Source organism: Gordionus sp. m RMFG-2023, chromosome 5 (genome assembly GCF_954871325.1).
Source record: "Gordionus sp. m RMFG-2023 chromosome 5, tfGorSpeb1-WG-v2, whole genome shotgun sequence".
In the NCBI taxonomy this organism is placed as follows: domain Eukaryota; kingdom Metazoa; phylum Nematomorpha; class Gordioida; order Chordodea; family Parachordodidae; genus Gordionus; species Gordionus sp. m RMFG-2023.
In genome coordinates this window covers 21,280,813-21,297,238 of record NC_088779.1, presented here as the reverse complement: position 1 = coordinate 21,297,238, position 16,426 = coordinate 21,280,813, and the positions used below count along the sequence as shown (strand labels likewise).

The following is a 16,426-nucleotide window of genomic DNA, read 5'->3' as shown; positions in this document are numbered from 1 at the left end:
TCTAGCTCTTACTCTTTTGGGTTTTATAGCAATGATAATAAAAATTTAAATGAATATGAAAAAAAGTCAAAACTGGGTGCATTGTAGATACAAAATAATTCTAGGACCCATGAGATCTAAATTGTAAAAGCAGGGAAAAGTTATGTGATAAAAAATTTTTTCCCGTTCAATTGTTTTTTATTTAACTAAATAAAGTTATATAATATATTATATTTACTCTTATTTTTAAAATTATTCACCTTATGCCTCTAAATTTTTATATAATCTGTAATAAATCTATATTACAATAATATTTTAATTTTTTTTACATCAACATAGATTATATTTATTAATCCATTATTTTCTAATAAAGTTTTTTAAAATCGCAGAGCACATTAAAAATTATGAAATCAAAATTATAAAAAATACATTATATAAAAATCATTAGCATTTAATAAAACATTATATCTATAGAAATAACTGCTTTTATCACCTTCATTTTATATTATATTAAATAAATAATAAATTGCATTATAATCCTTTTTTCTTTTTCCAAACATTGATACCCCCATCAGCACTAGCAACTGCCAACACTTCGTTTTTGTAGTCTAACTGTTATTTTTGATATAAATAGGCAAATAATTAAATCAATCATAACTTTACATTAAATAACCAGCCACCAGCTGAGCATATTTAAATAGCTTTTTTTTAAAAAATTCAAATATTATGAATTTTTATTGAAAGGTGGAATTTAACATGATCAAATTTTATAGTTGGATTATTATTATTTGAAAATCAATTATCATTATAAAAAATCTCCCATTTAATATATTTATGAATTTAATTTAATATTTTTTTCATAAAATTTTATCTTTACCATTAATTTTAATGACCCCTTGGAAAAAATATAATTTTTGTTATATTATATACAATTTATCAAATACTGGTTAAAATAATAAATAATTTATTGGCCATATTTTTTAAAATTATAATTTTATGTTATAGTGAAAATAAATTTCGCTCTTATTACTATTAATCATAAATTAAATCTATTTTAAAAATTTGAGTTTTCGATCAAAGTTCATACAAGGAATTAGGAAAACAATAAATTTTTGAGGTTAAAAAGGTAAATTCCATTTTCCATTTTATGATTATTTTCTTATATATGTCCCAATTTACATATTATGATTGTTTTCTTATATAATATATATCTTGATTAACTTATTTTTAAAAATCTTTATTTATTTACGATCAATTCGAAAATAATATCTATTATTAAATATCTTTCATACCCCCCCCCCCCTCCCCCTCCCAAAGCAGGGCGTAAAATAGTTTAACCGTGTTTAAATTTTTTTTTACTAACCCTTTAAAAATAGGCCCAATTTTTTAAAAATAACTTTAAATTATATCAACTAATCAGTTATAGGAACATATAATGAATAGTTTAACGTTCTTTTACTGCTCTTTTACTTTAAAAACAATTACAAAATACCGGGAAAAATTATCTAAAATAACGAAATTTTAAAAACTCAGGCCGAGACGAGAAAAATAATTAAAAATTTTTTTAAAAAAATTGAAAGTCCCAGAGGAGTCAGATAAAACATAATTTAGAGGCATGGCTGGGCTAAATAGAAACTGTATAAAATCCGGGTCAGGCTTAAAATTTTGAGCTCTGCAGATCTCTTATTTATATAGATTCTATTGATAGATTAATTTTTTTAAAAAATATATATATAATTTTATCAAATCGAATTTTTTTTTTCAATAATGCCTATGAACAATTTTATTTACAAGTAAATTAAAAATTTATCAAAATATGTTTCAAATCCACAATTCTAAAAATACGATAATTATATTTTAATAAAAAAATTTTTTTAAATATACCTGTCTATTTATATTTAAGTATAAAATATTGGAGATATAAATAGCAGTCTTATAAAATATTTGAAAAATTAAAAACTATTTATTTTTTAAAGTTGAATATTTTACTGAAGCCATTTCTCCTTCCAGGCAAATTTTGTGGGAATAAACAAGTTTAGGTGGGAAAGTTGGGTCGAAAACCTTAAACGATTTATCAGCTGAGCAAGTAAATAGCAACCCGTTTCTGTGTTTTATACTTCTAACCGAGTAAGCGTGGCCGGAATCGAAATACTTTAAAAAGCAATTGAATATAGAATGAATTATTCAAACCATTATAAAACAGCATGTAAAGTTTCAAACAATAAGATAATTACTCAAGTAATTAATTATTATAATTAGTTTTTTTTTAAAAAATGCTTTTTTTTAAGCAGTAAAAGATTTTTTTATTCAAATGCGGTGAATTTTTTGTATTAAATCTTTTTTAAAAAAAACACTTACTCCTATCATATTGAATAGGTTAAAGGGATCAAATAGATAGACCCTCCCTACATCATCTCCTACCCACATATGATTCGAATTGTAAGAGAAACAAAGAGGTATACCATTGAGCTAGATTATACACATAAATTAGAGGAAATATAATTAACAATATTTTTTCTTAACTTATAAAATAAATTCTAAAAGATTATCATTTAGATTTGAGCAGTAGTGTTACTATAAATTTAAGTGTCGAAACACCTTTCAACACTAACTTCGTAACAATACTATCCATTGAAATTTAAAACTTTTATTTTATAAAACAGTTAAATTTTAATTTTAATTCCTAAAATCACATAATAATACTAAATAATGGGTAATAACATTGTTATGCGAAGCAAACTGGAATCAAGAAAATAAAAATAGAATATTTGAATAAGCCGGAACGTTCCAAAACAGTCCCGAAAACGTTCCCGTTCCTTTCATGTTCCCTAATTTTTCCTAAGTTCCGCTCCTAGAACGTGTCCCGTTTCGCTCCATGCCCCTGATTTAAAATATATAAAAATGATAGAGTATCCTCCTGACAGACAGTGACATTCACTATTCATGAGACCTGATAAACTTTGAGGCCGGTTCAATAGTAAGAGAAGTGTAGGGAATATGCAAAGCTGCGACGGAAAATTCTGGGAAATATGAGGGATTGGTAAGGCCATGAACTAGTGTTGTTAAAAGGCTCGTTTTGAGCCGATTTTAAAAAAAGGCTTACTCAATATTTCATCCAGAAATAATGTAAGCCTGAAAATTTTGCTCACAGAAGGGATAGGGGTCTAGACATATATTATCGAAATCCCGAGGCTTAGGCAATATTTTTCTGGCTAAAATATTGAGTTAGCCGTTTTAAAAAATCGGCTCAAAACTAGCCGTTTAACAACACTACCCTGAACAAGAGGGATGTATGATGCAAAAATGAGACAGGTAGTAATAAAATTATGTTTAGTGAGAATGAATGTAGACATTTTTTTGGCATGAGTCTAGTGGTAGTAACGTTGATGTAAAATTTCTTGCTGCAGAGAAATCGATAATCAAATTTATGGTAAATTGGATGAGTATGGTAAATTGGATGAGCAAGCGAATAAGTTAATAACTTTTTAAATAATGACGATTCAAATTTTTCAGAAAAAAACATTTTAAATTATATTTGAAAAAAAAAGTAAAACCAAACTATTTTTTAAAAAATGTAACCACAGGCTACTTGACCTATAAAAAGCTGGTCTAAAGTCATCCAAAAAATTATTGTGAAAAAATACACCCGAGTATACCTGCCCCATAAATCCTGGATATGCTAATGATGGAAATGAAAATGATGAATATATTTAGAAAATTTCAAGTCTCAAATGGTTTACAAACTTACATATCTCGATTTAAGATATATGAGGGTGATACATGGCCCACAAAATTGGCAAACGAAGCGGAATTGGAAGAGGACAAAGATAAGTAGAAGGTAGATGAATGATGAAAAGAAAGGTATATGGAAAAATAGGCTAATGGCTTAAAAAAGTTTAATGAGTCGGAATGAGTTATTAAAAATCTAAACTGCAATGGTGGTGAATAACGTAAAAAATGGGATCTTAACCTATAGGATGACCAGGATCATGTAAAGGGATGGTAATTGGAGGATACCGTTAAACAGGAGTAAAAGCAGGAATAAAAGAATTTAAACGTGTATGAGTAGTATAAGCCAAAAAATTTTAAATTTAATTTGAATATACAAATATAAGTTGAAGAATTTATTTGTATAAGTTTAAAAACCGGTATCTTATAAAGAGGTTTGGCTTCCATTTTTCCAACCTCGTAGCTACTGCCTCCACAGCTTTGTCTCAAATCTGCGACGCATATAGACTTGTCCTCACTTCCGGTGATCAGTAAATTCCGCTCTGAATCGATAGTCAGACACAATATAGGACCTAATTAATATATAATTTTAAATTAATAGTTTCCAGGAAACACTTGTCCGATTCTTAAATTACTGATATTTCCTTCCCATCATTCTTTATTATCTAAAATGACATAAGTTTAAAATTCTATTATAAAGCATAAAAACCGTTGTGCATTTTTCGGTCTTTGAAAACGACGTTTTTAGGTGTAGCGCTACGTGAAACGCTGTCAAAATTTGGGGTACATAAATTTTTATTTGTAAAATTGGCTAAAGTCTTGAGGTTATAGTCTGAGGCTGAAATTCTGGGATCTATTAGTCTAACGGTTTTGTGATAAGTGCCAAGGGCTATTAGTGAGGGCGAGGCAAAGGATGAACATAAGATGGCCGATTCACACCTAGATTGAAGTGTTATGTAATAAATTTTCAAAATTTTATTTTAAAATTCAGCGAGTTATATTTTATAAATAAATTATATTTAATCAATATTATCATTTACTTGTTACTATTTTAACGATTCTATAAATTTATTATTTCTAATATATATATCAAAAGAAAGAAAGAAAATAATATATTTATAAAATTACGAAATAACTTAAAGGCTCCAATTTCTTCCAAACTGGATTGACCAAGATCCCATGTTTTAAGGCAGCTGTCCCAGCCTCCAGAACAAAACCTGGTATTATTCAAGAAAGAGAGTGTCCAGATCCAACCCTTTATGATATAATATATTATTTTATATCATGTACAATAAATAAGTTGCCATCACTAGCAAGGTGATCTATAATATAATAGATGCATCTTTCAAAATTGTATTTTTAAGTTTGGGGCATTTAATTAAAACCTTTGGAGTAATTTTACAATTTCCAATCTCTTTTAGTTATCATTACTGCTTCAGCAATCAATTCGTCACCTAAAGGCTAAAGCATGATAATTTTAAAAACTTTTTTATATTTTTAAAAAATATATCTTATCCCCTGATCTTTAATGACTTCACTCCATCTACAATTACGGTCTTAAGCAACCTATGAACTTAATCATTTGAAAAATGTTATTTTATGAATATTCAAAATATTTTACCTTTTCATACATCACACCATACAGTTTCATTATGTATATCTATATCTAAAAAAAATACATATTAATAAATAATATTATATATTAGGGGAGACTATGTAAAATTATAATATATGTTTAGACGCAACATTATGACATAAATTATCAAGGAAGGAGTTTAATTTTTTTTCAAAAAATACAAGAATTTTTAATGTTTAAGGTGTTGTAAGGATAATTAGAAAAGGTTAAAAAAAAGAGAGGAAAATTACCTTTATGAAAAGAAAAAGTATAAAATTTTAGATGATGTTGAGGATCTATGAAAAGGTAACATATTTTGAATATTCATAACTTTTTCAAATGATTAAGTTGGTAAACTACAATGATCTTTTTAAGCTTTAGATGACGAATGATTGTCGAAGTAGATAGTGAAACAAAATCGCTTGATTTTTAAAAACGGCTAACTCAATATTTTAGCCAGAAAAATACTGCCTAAGCATCGGGATTTCGCTGATAGATACAAATCGTTGTACCATCATTAAGCAAAATCTTCAGGCTTGCGTAATATTTTTCCGAATAAAATATTGAGTAAACCGTTTATAAAAATCGACTCAAATAGAGTGAATTTGCATCACTAGTTGCGGTGATACCTAAAATAAATGGGATCGTGAACATTTCCTTCAAGTTCAGACATATAGAGTAGATATAGGGAATTATATCACTTCTAAACGATTTAACTTAAAAACAATTAGATATTACCCTAAATTTAAAAATGGAATGTATTTATAACAACAGGTTGTTGATGACCTGATGGTAGCTGCCTTTTTTTAAGGTTGTCATCTCTAATTGTTAACATATTTATAGATGCATAAGCGAGTAGATATCGAATCGAAGATCATTATGATCTTAAGAAAACAATGCGTACTGTTTGTTAAAATATCTAGACTATATCGACATATATAAATGCGATATCTGTATTTGATCTAGAGATAATTATATAAAAATTATCAATATTTTTATCTAGATATATTTTTAGCGTATCTGATTTATTATATTATTTATAAGATACTATTGCATTTTTATCAAATTGATTTCCATATTAAATTTAACAAAATCACAATGGATGTTAAAAAATATCAATAAAAAAAACGAAGGATTTAATATTCGATTTTCATAAGATGCCCATCAAACTTTGAATGATTTTTTAAAAATGAGTGTCAGGATACTTATTTATGAAAATTTTAAAAATTGTAAAAACAAAAACAATATACAATATTTCGATTAATTTTATTAAACCTTTTTTTTATTTGACCCTACTCCATATCTGGTGACCCTTTCGCCTAAACTTTAAACTAATCTTAAACCTAACCTCGTCCAAGAGGTTGGTCCACGTTTAGATCTGAAAACCGGGTAACATCTGCCAGTTGTAATTGATAAAAAAAATTGTAACATCAATTACATATTAAAAAAATGATAATAAAAGGTTTGGGAGATTTTTGTCCTTATTTTTCTATTTTTAAATAAAACTTTTCCAGAAATTATGTCTGATTACTATTTTGGGACTGTTTAAATAAAACTTATTAGTTTATAAATGAACAAAATATCAAAAAGCCTCTATTTTCATTATACTAAATTTTATAAAAATTATACCGTGTGATCTCGAGGGTTAAGTAATATTTTTTTAATAAAATTTTGATTTAACGGGTTTTTTTAAACGCATAAATTAAGATTTTCGACAACTACGAAATAAGTCTTTTTATCTATAGATTAAGAAAAAAGTGGGCAAGACATTTTTTAAAAATTTTCAAAACTTTAACGTTAGGTTTCCTAGAAATTATAAATATTTAGAAGCAAATTTTGGAATGTAGCCTTATACAAACAACTTGTTATAAAAAGATAGAAACAAAAAAAAATATTGGTACCTATTCGTTATAACATAAGAAAAAATTTAGCACCTCTTGAGCCCCGGTAAATTGAAAAGTCTAGTGATGAATTACTTCTTCTAAATCTGGTTTGATAAATCCAAGCAAGAATAATTTTTCATTCTTTTAAGATTTAAGTCTTTGGTCTGGAATTGAGTTTATGAAACTGAAGGAAGTTTGATTTTAAGACTTGAATGACGAGTCTTTGACAGAATAGAATCCCTCTTTCGGGTCATCGGTTATTAGTTTACAAATTTTTCTGATAAAACTTTGTGCTTGCAGTCATCAGGAATATTATGATATTTTTCGGCTTGCCCTTCCGCGGCCATAATGATATTCCTATCAATGCACTAAAGAATCGACACAGAAAAAGCCCCAGACTAATAATTCATTTTCCACTTAGCCAAGGAATTTTCGATATGCCACCCAGTCTCCGATTATTGGCGAAAAGGCCAGTTGATTCAATCGTGAAGGAAAGAGATTTTAGGGCCCATTAAATCAATTGCAAAGAGTGTGGCAAATGTTCTTTCCACCTACACGATTAATACATATTACATTCCATAATAAACAGTATTCGTTTGATATGAAATAATATCAAATATGAATTTCACAAAATTAATAAAATACAAAGCAAAAATCAATAAGTTCAGTTTATTTAAAAAAATAAAAATAAATATTTCCTCTGGCAGAAGTCACACCCAGCTTAATAATAATATTAAGAAGGTTACGAATGTATAATGGTTTCTATTATAAATAAAAGGAAACTAAAACAAACGCGAAATATATAAAAATATATAGGAACCGGTATAAAACTGTTCATACCGGAATCATTAATATCCGGATAAAACACTCAAAACTTTACAATTGTGATCAATTAGGTAAATTAGATAATCAATCTCGCAGAAGATTAAAATACATTATGGATGGAAAAAGAAATTACTTTGTGAACATTCCTAGCATGGTAAGAAATTGCTTTTTCCTCCTTAATATCTTCAGCCATCTTTTCAACATCGTATATGTAGATAGATCTATCCCTCGAGCCTGTAACACATGTTTTGCCACCCTTAAACAATTATGTTATTTAATAAATAAATGACACCCCAAAATTTAAATATCATTTGCTCATAATAATAAAAATATAAAAGGGAACCAGAGGTGCCACAATTTTTTTTATTCTTTTTAAAATTTATTTATTTAATGGATATATATAAATATTGTATATATGAAGGAAGGATGGATATATATATATATGTAGGGAAATACAGTATATATAAACTCTTAAGACTAAAAGTACTAATATATAGTTTTATAATATGAATTAATGAATATTCAGAAGATTTACCCTGATTGAATTTTTTCAAAGGTACTGTTGATATCGGATATTAAAAGGTTTTAATTACCCGATCGGGTCTAGATCTTGTAAAATAATATTTATAAACTCTTTTATATGAAGAAAATTTGATTCAATAAAAAAACCGAATTTATTAGAATTTTAAAGGTTTATAAAGCTTCATTGCGGGTATTTAAAAAATTAAAAGTTATTTTTAAGGAAAACCATCCTATATATTTCTAATTATGAATATTATTTACAATTTTTGCCAACTTAAATTAATATTTTGTTTATCTATAAAATAAAAAAATAGATGAAATTAATTTATTTTTCTTATAAGTATATAAATGTATAAAAATATATATCATAATACTGAACTGTACAAGAATTTATTAATGGTTTTTTATCCATTTAACCATGATCATATGCTCAATAGAAATATTATGGCTAGATCTTGATGGCAAAATAGATTTGGAAAGCTTTAAATTTTTAAAGTTAGGGAGTCATGTTATTTAGAATGATGTATTTTACATCCTTCCAAATTAATCCCATGGCCACTTAAGTAGGATTTTGCACTTATCTATATTACAGGTTGATTCATTAAAGAAAATATTATAAGTAAAAAAGGAACGGACTTGGTTAACTCTAGTGCAGATCATTTAAATTTTTTGTAAAGAAAAATAAAATAAATTTTTATATATTAACAACATAAATACAATAAAAAATATGAGGTCATAGCAAACATAATATTATGATATTGATAAACTAATTAGAATTCACCAACAATTTGTAAAGCCACATCATATGGATATTATTAGTTTAAAGATTTAAAATTCCTCACAACTAGGAAATAATATAAAAAACAGATTTGAACAACAAAACATTTTCATTTCAAGAAAGCAAAATCTATTTTTCATAATAAAGGCCATAAAAATATCAATACTTTAAAATATACTCAAATGTCAAAATTCTTTATGGAAATAATGGTTTTCCTATCAAACAACTCAAGGGTAGGTGGGGATATTATTAAATAAATGTGACTAATTTAAAAATCTACAAATTAGCTATTTAGATATTTTGCATACTAAAATAAAGAAAATAGGAATATGGATCTAATACTATAAGAGGCAGTTAAAAGATTGTGGATAAGTCATAGTGAAAAAATTAATACACACTTCTTCTGGATATTAAACAAATATTTTGATAATTTAATAATTATAAAATGAATTGATACCTTAAAACGACGTGAATATAGTAAAATATGTAATACCACAAGGAAAAGAATGTAAAGTAAAAAAATTGAAAATTATTTATTTTATTTTTGCTTGAAACCGATTCGAATCAGGTTGACCTCAATTTATAAAGGTTCTCTTTAGGGTGCATTCACAGTAGAGAGCGACAGCGACACGGCAAAATACAAATATATGTAATTACCAATGACTCTTCATAGTGAGCTTTTGCGACGCGACAAGACATTCCCGCCACATTTGTCGCATTAAACATTGAAATCAAGTTACAAAACATTTTGTTTTTTTTCAGGGCGACAACTAGAATATGGCCGAAAAAGAAAATTCGCAAGTAAATTTTGGAAATGCTATTAAAATAATAAATGTTATATATATATATATATATTAAAATATAAATAAATATTATGTTAATAATTTTTTATAGAAAATCAATAAAGAAGATTTGATCAACTCCATCAGATACCATCAGCTGAAATATTTTTCTTTTGCAGTAGAGATGGCCAAATCAGCATAGAAAAATCTAAGAGATTGCTTTATGAGGGAACATAAAAACTAAGCTAGGGATTCAGTATACCAATTTAAAAAAAACAAATTCTGTTATATCTAAAATTGATGAAGCAAATATTGCTAGAGCAATGTATGAGCAAATGAGTGGTAATGAAAATTATCAATATGAAAATGGTAAATATACTAATTTTTGTTAAGATTTTATTAATACATAGCCATTGAAATCCCCTGCATAGACAAGCTACAATTTTAAAAAATGATTGTAATCATATTTTATATAAATAATATTATATATATTTTTGCATCATCATCAACTAGTATAGGATCAAATTTATCTTGCAAAAAATTAATTAAAAAGAGGGATATTGATCAAATTTATCTTGCAAAAAATTAATTAAAAAGAGGGATATTGATCAAGGTAATTTGCATTTTTATTATTTTAAACTAGATCTAAAAATGAAAGAAAGAAGATTATCTACAAATTCTTGGATCAATGTCATGCTAGAGCAAACCAAAGTGGAAAGAAAAAGCTTATAATTATTTTTGATATACTCTTCAATTTTGACAGTGATCAAGAATAATAAAAAAATATTATATTGCATTGTTATTATTTAATTGGAGGGCTTTTATATTATTTTAATCATATTTAAGACACATATAATAAATAAACTACTTTCTTTTTATAATTACAAATCAATATAAAAAAAATAGAGTAATATTTTTAAAATTTACTAAATTATAAAGTTATAATGGCCATGATAATTTATTTCTATTTGGTAAGTTTTTAGGTGGTGAAATATCTAAGTCTCCATTCTCAATCATTTTTGATAACAAAGAATTTGAGTACACACCTCCATCTGATTCACTGCCATAACTGCCTATAGTAATTACTATAAATCTACCTTTACCATCTACTAATGCTTGCAATATCATGGAGAAATATTGTTTATAATTGTAATATATGCTCCCAGATTTAGAAGAATTTTTAATCTCAATGTACTTGCCAGTACATGTTGTTATAATTATTTTTTGAATTGTCGATATTCCCATTTTATATGAATAGGCTAAACTTGGATAGTTACATCCTGTTCCCAAATATCTAAGCAATTTTGATTATATAAAATAAAATTAATATAAAACTTAGTGTGATCATCAAGTTTTCTTCTACTGATGTTGGATTTTTAATAAAATTTGTTTTTTTACCATTAATTTTGATTTAATATGAGTTAAAATATAATAAAAGGTTTTCTAAATACAAAATTTCAATTTAGATTATACAATGAAATATATACTTTGGTTAATCTCATATAATTGTAAAACTTTTCAGGATTGTTTATAAGTTTTGGGAATAGTACTGAGAACTCTCCTTCCTCTCTTTTCTAACATTCAGATTATTTTTTCTCCTTTTCATATAAGGATATAATAGGAATAATTTTAAAGATATATAGATACCTTGTTTTTTAAAAAATAAAAATATGCTTGTCGCAACTAATATGAATGCTATGCCGCACGACACATCAGCTGCTCTGTCGTTTAATGTCGTGTCGTATTTGTTGTGTCGCTGTCGCTCTCTACCGAATGCACCCTTACCTTGAATTCATAGTGGCGCGATTGCGATCGCGATTTAACAGCTGATTGATTTTTAAAATCTGTTTAATGAGATCATTTTTATTTGTTAATATTAATTTTATCTTTAATTCAAATTTTAATAAATAATCTAAGAAATAATGATTTTAATAAAGAATAATTGATCTCATAAACAGATTTTAAAAATCAATCAGCTGTTAAATCACGATCACAATCGCGCCACTATGAATTCAAGGTTACTTCTTTATAAAATTATTATATAGGTTTAGTTATGGTTAAGGTTCAGATATTTTTAAAGGTTTATTCCGGTTCACTTTGGATCCCTGATTGTAACAACTTTGTTTATTAATTTCACATATTCTAAACACTGATGAAAATTTTTTTTTAACCGGTTAAAAAACGATTGAGATCCGGTTATTTAAAAAGAACCGGCTGGTTCCAACGAGAGAATATTCAGGCCAGGTTCGGATACTGTATTCCTCTAGAATATTAAAATAGAATACTCACATTTAATTGGGAGAGTGGGGGGGGGGTGAAATTTAGTTTTAGGGATAAGTCCAAATAACTCATACACTCACTGAAACTACAGGCCTGTTTGCAATAAACTTATATAATCAAAGACTAAAAATGAAGTAAAAAAATCTTAAAAAAATCTATATATGCTTGTTACATTAATGAGTTTAACAACATCGATTGATGACTCCTGCCGATATTTATATTGGTATAAAGTTTCTCTAGCCCTGGACCAATAGTCATAAAGATATTCGCGTTCGGCGCAAGTCTTCCTCCAATCGTATTTGAGTATTGCATCTGATTAATTTTAAGAAAAAAAAATATTTATTGGCAACAAAAATAAATACTATTATTATAAATAACTTTTTTTGAAAAAAATGATGAATGTATATTTTTTTTTAGATAATGGAAAAATGACGAAATACCAAATAGCTTCAATAAATTTACGTCATTTGGTCGTATAATAGAAAATGAAGAAGGAAATGATTTCCATAAACATGTCAAAATAGTTCGAATTTAGATACACTCTATAAAATAGAGCTGTGCCGATCGATGCACAAATTTTTCACCGATCGAATTTGATATATAAAATCGATCTAGTAACCAATGCCGATATTCAGATTGATTTTATTTATTATTATCTTTGAATTATGTCACCATTCTTTCCCTATTCTTTAAATAAATATTTAGCCAAAATATCATCACCTAAGCCTCGAAATTCGCCAATATAGTGTTCAACCTTTCTGCCATATGTAGACAAAATTTCCAAGGTTGGGTAATTTACTTTTGATTATTAAAAAATTGGCGAAATCAAATCGTTTAACAATAACTAAATGTGACTAGTTTGATATTTTTAAATCCTTTTCTTGTTGCAATAAAAAATAATAATATTACAACTTTAACTACTCAACTTTTTAAAATAATTCGATTTTATTTAAACATCGTAAATAAATTTAAACATTGGTTCCTTTTTATTAATTTTTTATTTTTAAGAATTATGTATAAAAAAGCAAACAATAAAAATCAGAGACCTGCAGAGGTACTATTTGCACGGCCAGGATTCTTTAAAAAAAATTAGTTAGCCCGGCCAAGTCCGGATTTTTTTCAAAAATTTATTTCGGCCTGGTCCGGCCCGGGTTTTATATTTTCATGCCCGGCCCGGATTGTTTTAAAATATTTATTTCTAATTTTTATAGCTAATAATGGCGATTTTAAATATTTGGTTTTAAAATATATGTTCCGGCCCAGGAATTAAAATAATTAAAATTCGGCCACCTATAATTTATTCCTTAAAATAAAATTGCAAAAACAACTAAGAAATAGAACCAAAACATGGGTTCAAATAATTAAAAATTGTTTTGTTTCAAGATGTTAGTGATCGATTTTCCAAAATGGACCAGAACCCGCCTCGATATAATATTATCCCAGATCAGAATGGCTGCTCACAACCTTCCCTGTTTGATCCATGTTAGTAAAATGTCCAACAAAATTATTTTGAATTTCTGAACCCTTAGATGGGCCCAGAACTCTGCAAATACCTAAATATGATCTCTTAAATTTGATTTGGTTCCAAGCAGGGCTGTTGAACCCTCTTTTTAAAAAAGGGTTCAGGTTTGGGTTCTGGTGGAGTGAAATATCTCTGAACCAGGTTCAGAATATAGTAAAAATAAAAGAAAGGTTAGATTTGTATAAACTTTATTTTACGATATTTAGGCCTTACATAGAAATAATTTATCACTATAATTAGAATGTAAGCAAATTATCATGATATTTTCCAAAATCGAATGTAAAAATTAAAATATCGATTTTTATGCCTAACTTTGAGAGTGAATTGAAACTTGCAATTAATAACGGTATTTTACCTTAGGATTAATTTAATAATCGAAAAAACAAAAATAAATATTCCTAAAATATATAATCTATTATTATAGAAGTTAAAAAATATGCTGGTAAAAGTTTAAAATTTTTACATAAAATGGAGTACTCTAAAAAAAATAAAATAGAATTCTATGTAAAATAATTTTCATCAAAAAATGTTTTTATAATGAAAATAAATAAAAATTATGTAATATGTTATAAATAATTAGTATGTTTTTTATATTTAATCTTAATATCTTTTATATATGTTATTTTTAATATATTTTTTAAAATAAAAATTTAATATTTTTTAAAAAAGTTATTAAACCCTTAACCCTAAGTTTTAAAAAAGAGTCTAGGTTTGGGTTCAGTAAAATATTGAGGGTTTGAAGGGTTCTGGTTCACAACCCTGGTTCTAAGAGTTTCTGGCTCCTATGATTTTAATATTAGTATAAAATTGGTTCAAATTGCATATTTTCAGAGTTTTCAAAAAATCTCATGTATATCTAATTAAAAATACTTTTATAGATGTAATATTTTTAATAATCTTAAAGAATGCAAAAAATAGTACTTTTTATTTATGGTTCAAAAGCTATGAATACAAAATAATATAACCCCCTATTTCTTGCATTTTTCAAAAAAATATAAATACTAAAGCCCTGCATAAACTGATTCAAGTTTGATCTAGCCAAACCTTGGTTGAACTTAGTGTAGTTGAAGGCTCGATTTTTAAAAATGGATATCAACACAAAATATTTCACAAGACTTGAGATTTCATTAATAGATGTCAAAATTTCTGTCATGAGCAAAGTATTCAGGTTTGTACAATATATTTTTGCTAAAATATTGTGCTAGCCATTTAATAACACTAGTTGAACTTGAACAGACATTCTCTCAGACTCAGTCAGAATTGATTTGGTCCTTAATTTTTATTTATTTTGAAACTTAGACATTGATGATATTTTAAATTATTCTCTTTATGTTTAGATTGATTTTAAGAATAGCACTAAATTTTTTTAAATTTTACTTTTACCCCTTTGTTAGGTACTTCTTCAAAAATGTAATAAAAAAATTGGGATGACCTATTAAATAAATATTATAAATTATCTTTGAAAAAGAATACTCTAATTCAATTGATTGTTTATAATTTTTCTTACATCAAATTTTTTTGAAAAAATAGTTCTCACATGGTGGTATTTATTTTTTATAGAAATATACAAAAAAAATTCTAAACAAGATTACAACAGGGGTATAAAAAAGATTTATTATTCCAATACTTGCCCAAACCTGGTTATTCTAGCTTGTCCAATAAAAGTGATCTCATTAATAATTTAACCATTAAAAAAATATTTGAATCTTAAGTTTATCAAAGATCTCCTTTATACTTTGAATAGTTATTATTATTTCTAAATAAATATATACTCTTTATTAAATAAAAACATAAATACCAGTAAATTATAATTATATACATTTTATTTTATGATTGTTAAATAAATGACCTGGTGTAGGTGGAAAATCATAACCATCCCACATATTAATATCCTCCTTTTTTACTGTTATGACTTCATTTGATGTTACCTCTTCATAAATTGACTTTTCAACATTTTTATAGGCATTGAGGCATCTTTGCTTCCAATATAACGAATTTTGAAATATAGAATGGAGTCTTTTACATGTAAGTGAGAGATTAAATATTATGTCCGTGACATTTATATAAGTAGATAGATGTAAAATTATTTCAGTGGGAAGAGTATCTAATGATATTCTACAATCAAATTTTAAACCTTCAGAAAAAAAATTATATTAATTATAAATCTAGATATTTACCGATTTGCAATAGTTCATTGCTATTCATTAATCTAATCTAGATATGAAGGAAACATTTCTCAAACGTTTGTCTTTAAAGAATATTTTTGAGAGCATATGTGTGCTTATTTTATTTTTTAGGTGGTGATTCACATCATCTGAGTGATTCATCAATCAATTTGCTAAACAGTGACAAAATTTTATTAAATCCTTTTATCCTTTTTATAAGGTCCTGTCAAAATATTTTTACCATTAGGATAAAAAGATTTATGGCGCAAGATTTTTGTTGACATTGAAGGGAGGTAGGAGGGGGTGGGGATAGTTTTTATTTGATTTCCTTTTTTATTTAAATTTT

At 26.4% G+C, this 16,426-nt stretch overlaps 1 protein-coding gene across 2 annotated transcripts; it reads right to left on the bottom strand.

Annotated features, from left to right (window-relative positions):
* Positions 1-351: 351 nt before the first annotated feature.
* LOC135930556 (F-box/WD repeat-containing protein 9-like) lies at positions 352-16,227 on the bottom strand. 2 transcript variants are annotated; one of them, XM_065467372.1, is made up of 10 exons: positions 16,093-16,226; positions 15,765-16,049; positions 12,566-12,705; positions 8,165-8,287; positions 4,845-4,963; positions 4,418-4,647; positions 4,126-4,280; positions 2,338-2,448; positions 1,969-2,130; positions 353-591 (listed from the first exon to the last, which is right to left on the bottom strand). In XM_065467372.1, exons 1-10 carry the CDS (start codon positions 16,118-16,120, stop codon positions 511-513), a joined length of 1,434 nt encoding a protein of 477 aa, XP_065323444.1. In that variant the 5' UTR covers positions 16,121-16,226; the 3' UTR covers positions 353-510. The 2 variants fall into 2 exon arrangements, with proteins under 2 accessions (XP_065323445.1, XP_065323444.1); XM_065467373.1 differs by lacking the exon at positions 2,338-2,448 and having other exon boundaries at positions 352-591; positions 16,093-16,227.
* Between the last annotated feature and the right edge of the window lie 199 nt (positions 16,228-16,426).

Bases quoted from the DNA above. Each gene is read 5' to 3' on its own strand.
- LOC135930556 (XM_065467372.1), bottom strand. From the start codon at position 16,120: ATGAATAGCAATGAACTATTGCAAATCG. The intron at 12,706-15,764 runs GTCATTTATTTA...AAAATTAATCAG, and splicing joins TGATTTTCCACCTACACCAG to ATGCAATACTCAAATACGAT. The intron at 4,648-4,844 runs GTTATTTCGTAA...ACTTCAATCTAG, and splicing joins GAAGAAATTGGAGCCTTTAA to GTGTGAATCGGCCATCTTAT.